This window comes from Zea mays, chromosome 4, assembly GCF_902167145.1.
Source record: "Zea mays cultivar B73 chromosome 4, Zm-B73-REFERENCE-NAM-5.0, whole genome shotgun sequence".
Lineage (NCBI taxonomy): Eukaryota > Viridiplantae > Streptophyta > Magnoliopsida > Poales > Poaceae > Zea > Zea mays.
In genome coordinates this window covers 193,260,081-193,264,244 of record NC_050099.1, presented here as the reverse complement: position 1 = coordinate 193,264,244, position 4,164 = coordinate 193,260,081, and the positions used below count along the sequence as shown (strand labels likewise).

The 4,164-nt window shown below is 51.4% G+C and overlaps 1 protein-coding gene across 2 annotated transcripts; it reads left to right on the top strand.

Annotated features, from left to right (window-relative positions):
- The first annotated feature begins 919 nt into the window (after window positions 1–919).
- Window positions 920–3,046, top strand: LOC100283989 (stem-specific protein TSJT1). Of its 2 annotated transcripts, none has more exons than XM_023302205.2 (4): window positions 920–1,486; window positions 1,804–2,159; window positions 2,265–2,374; window positions 2,611–3,004. In XM_023302205.2, the coding sequence occupies exons 1-4, from the start codon at window positions 1,011–1,013 to the stop codon at window positions 2,644–2,646; spliced, it is 978 nt and encodes a 325-aa protein (XP_023157973.2). In that variant the 5' UTR covers window positions 920–1,010; the 3' UTR covers window positions 2,647–3,004. The 2 variants fall into 2 exon arrangements, with proteins under 2 accessions (XP_023157973.2, NP_001150359.1); NM_001156887.2 differs by having other exon boundaries at window positions 978–1,348; window positions 2,611–3,046.
- Window positions 3,047–4,164: the final 1,118 nt, after the last annotated feature.

The following is a 4,164-nucleotide window of genomic DNA, read 5'->3' as shown; positions in this document are numbered from 1 at the left end:
AGCCACCTAATGAACTAATTGTTAGCTGTGAGGTAGCTAACAATTAACTATGGTATTAGTTGATTGTGTTTGGAACCTAACAACTAAATTTTAGTAGCCAACTATTAGTATTAGAGGTTCGACTTAATTTGTACGCACTGCGACCGAGAGTACTACCCCCACACAACGGCGACTGCGAGTACTACCCCTACACACAACGACGACTACGAGTACTACCCCCAGGGTTCACCACCCTGTTTTGAAATGATTTCTCGCTCATCTTCGAACAGCTAATTCCGTGCGGTTTTAATTTTCAAATTTAAATTCTATTTTTCGTTTTTCTCGACGGTTTTCGCTACTTTCTCGATGGTTTTCGCCAAAACATGGTTTTTTGAATTAAAAATATATTTTTGAGCTCCTGAAACTATCTAGTTTTTAATAAAATCGATATTTTATGATTTTTTTGAAATTTAAATTCTATAGTCGAAACTTGCGAAAAATCCCGGCAGAAACCTATCTTGTTTAAAACCGACTTGTTCGGTTCAATCCAATCCATATGGAAGGATATTAAGTCGGTTTCAATCCTAAGTCTGTATTCGATTAGTCAGGATTGGAGGTAAGAACTGTTCCAGCTTATTAAAGTTACACAAATTAGTGAATCATTTCACCTCAAAATTATTCCAGCCGCTGAGCCGCCGGTTCCAGATGAAACGAATGCGTCCTAAATCAAAATCCCTCAAAATCCATATCAATTTCCTCTAATCTGTATAGAACGGAAGTAATCGAACAAGCCAAATAATAGCAGAAACCGCCCGTTTTCGTTCGAAAAGTTTAACCGTGCTACCCCACACACAGCGCCCACGTCCGTGCACGCGTGGGGATGCAGGATGGCAGCTGGGGCCCACTGGCCGCGTCAGGGCCACGTCACTAAACGACGGCGGAGCCAAAGCGGCGTGGGCCAGGCTGATGAGGGCTAGCGGGCTACCAGCTCGGGCCCCGGCGCCGCTGGACGCACGCGGGGCTCCGGCTATATGAAGCCACCTCGGCTCGGGCCTTCTCCTCCCAGCATCCGTATCCCTCCATCAGTCCCTCGGGCCATCCCTAGCTTCATCCCAATTCTTGTTCGTGCAGCTGCTCGTGGCAGCCTGAGACCAGGCGCGAGGATGCTGGCGGTGTTCAGCGGCGAGGTGGTGGAGGTGCCGGCGGAGCTGGTGGCGGCGGGGAGCCGGACGCCGTCGCCCAAGACGAAGGCGTCCGAGCTCGTCGCGCGCTTCCTGGGGACCAGCTGCCCCGCCGCCGTGTCCGTGCGCCTCGCCGACCTCGGCCACCTCGCCTACTCCCACGCCAACCAGGCCCTCCTCCGCCCAAGGTACTGTACTACTACATACGCTGCCTACTCCGCTGCGGTCCGCAGACGCGAGCCAGCGCCATGGATGGACGCAGTGCTGTGCTCCCCGCTCCACGCAAGCGCCATGGATGGACTCAGCGCCATGGATGGACAGGCATGGTACATCATTATCAAGATAATTAAAAAAATTAAGGAGTTAGAGTTAGGAGGCCGTGGCTTGGCTTGGCTTCCCGCACAACAAAGAGAGTGCGTCCGATCCACATCCACATCATGCCACCTTCTGGACCTCGATCCATGGACAAGCACAAGCTAGGTCAAGGTGGGGGGTGGCTGTCGACTGACTTGCCAACAAGCGACGAACTGACTCGCCAACTGACTTCCCCAACCTCCGATGTCACTCCCGACCAGTGAGCTGATGACGATCTGGGGAAAACAAAAACATAATAAATAAAAGCTTCCCGGTTCCTCGAATCCAGGTCGTTCGCGGCGAAGGACGAGGTGTTCTGCCTGTTCGAGGGGGTGCTGGACAACCTGGGGCGGCTGAGCCAGCAGTACGGGCTGTCCAAGGGCGCCAACGAGGTGCTCCTGGTCATCGAGGCCTACAAGGCGCTGCGGGACCGGGCGCCGTACCCGGCCAGCCTCATGCTCGCGCAGCTCGCCGGCGCCTACGCCTTCGTGCTCTTCGACGCGTCCACCAACTCGCTCCTCGTCGCGTCGGGCGGCGACGTGCCCCTCTTCTGGGGCGTCACCGCCGACGGCTGCGTCGCCTTCTCCGACGACATCGACGTGCTCAAAGGCTCCTGCGGCAAGTCCCTCGCGCCTTTCCCGCAAGGTCTGCTGCCTTTAGTTCCTCTTTCTGAATCATCAAAAAAAGAAAGGAGAGGGTCGTCTTCGTCTTCGTCTCTGACTGAGTACCCACTTCCTGCACCGTACACAGGTTGCTTCTACTCTAATGCCCTTGGAGGATTGAAGTGCTACGAGAATCCCAAGAACAAAGTGACTGCCGTTCCTGCAAACGAGGAGGAAATCTGCGGCGCAACCTTCCAGGTAAGATCGGTTCCTTTCTCGAAGAAAGAATTCAGTTCCATGCATGCACTAGTTCGTCAGGCCTCCATCATCATCGGTCTCATGCGATGTTTAGAAAGGAAGGATCCAGAGACCAGAGGTTAACTTGAAATGGATGCTACACAATTCAGATGTTGCCAGTGAGCTGAAAAGCGGAACCGAAGAAGAAGAAAGAACTCCTACAACATTTCTCTGAAAAACTTGTTCCTGCACTGCAGGTGGAAGGGGCTACGGTGCTCACAGCGCTGCATTAGGAGATGAGGTGTCTTCCTCCGTCTCCAGGCCTGGACTGGGGGCAACTGTACATGGTGCCTGGTGGTGTAATGTAACATAACGGCAATGGCATATGCAGCTGATCCTGGTCTGCCTGTATCATCTCCTCCCACCCGTAAAGAGAAGTTCTTTCTGCCGCCATCGCCATGGTCAGTCAGAGCTTCTCTGCTATAGCTGCTGGATGTGTTGTGTGTTGCGTCTGTATCGTCTCTAGTTTGTTCGACTTACGTGGAAACCTGAGATCAGACCGGGTATCGAGCGGCTGCTTGCATGGATGGAATGCTGTAATCATCTGTAGTGACAACTCCATTTTCCTTGTCAGACTGTGGCGCATGGTCCTTCTGTGCCTCGTGGATGGATGCACTGCGATTGTTGATGCTGACTTCGCATTAACCCCTCTGCAGCCTATAGCCTGCAGAAGGGAGACTACCACCGCTCATGTCACACCAGTAATCTCCCTAATTTCCGTCGAGCAAATGTTTTCACAAAAAACTAGTCTTGGCTTCATAAAAATTCGGTTGGTTTGCCTGTAAAAACCAGCTAGTTTTGAATAAGCAATACCTAATTTTCGTCGGCATTTGGCTCTTGCAGATTAAACGACGAAAAAGTATCAAATGTTAGTGAACGAACCGACGGAGATTTGCTCATTTCTACTATTAATCTGACGTATATATTCATCCACACCACCACACACATTCACACAAATCAGCATGCATCACATGAATAATCCACAATGTGTTTATTAATTCGTAACAATCCACAAGTCTAAATAGTTATAAATAACATAATGGGTACCAGTATTCACACATCAAACCGTTGAGCACCAAATTTGACCGAGCGGACGGTCCGACCCTCGGACGGTCCGCGGTGGTGGTGTGGACGGTTTACTCGTACGCAGAATCAGTTAGTGTTCCAAGTTTCTTGCGGGATTTGTTTGCTAAATCCGCGGAATTATCTCGAGAACCGACTTGTAACGGGTCCAGACCTCCCCCTCTATATATATGAAGGACTATGGCTGATTGGAACCCCAACAATCGATCAATCAATCAATACACATCTAATTCTGTACATTTTGCCCTATGAGTAGATAGTAAATTAGATCATTTCCTCTAATCTTCACCTCTCCGGCTCTACATCATTTATAGACGTCTTGGGTGGCCTGCCGATTCTAAGACACACCATAGGATCTCTCCTCCCCGACGGGGTCCCTCCCGGGAACGAGATCCAGGCGCCGTCGGCGAACTCCGCCGCCACTGTGCACGCGCGAACCGTCCGGCTCGTCAGGCAGGACCCTAGTCTTTGCGCTAGGTCGCGGACCGTCCGCGCCTCCGCAGAGAGCACTACCGTCGTTTCTCATCACAGTGATTAGCGCCCGAATCGGCGCCGACACACTTTTTGGCGACTTCACTAGGGAAATTCGTGTAAGCCCTATCAAATCGACCCTCAATGGCCGGTTCAAATGATAGCTCTGACGTCTCCCCCAACAACATCATCGAAGA

Bases quoted from the DNA above. Each gene is read 5' to 3' on its own strand.
- LOC100283989 (XM_023302205.2), top strand. From the start codon at position 1,011: ATGAAGCCACCTCGGCTCGGGCCTTCTCCTCCCAGCATCCGTATCCCT. The intron at 1,487-1,803 runs GTACATCATTAT...CCTCGAATCCAG, and splicing joins GCCATGGATGGACAGGCATG to GTCGTTCGCGGCGAAGGACG. The intron at 2,375-2,610 runs GTAAGATCGGTT...CCTGCACTGCAG, and splicing joins TCTGCGGCGCAACCTTCCAG to GTGGAAGGGGCTACGGTGCT.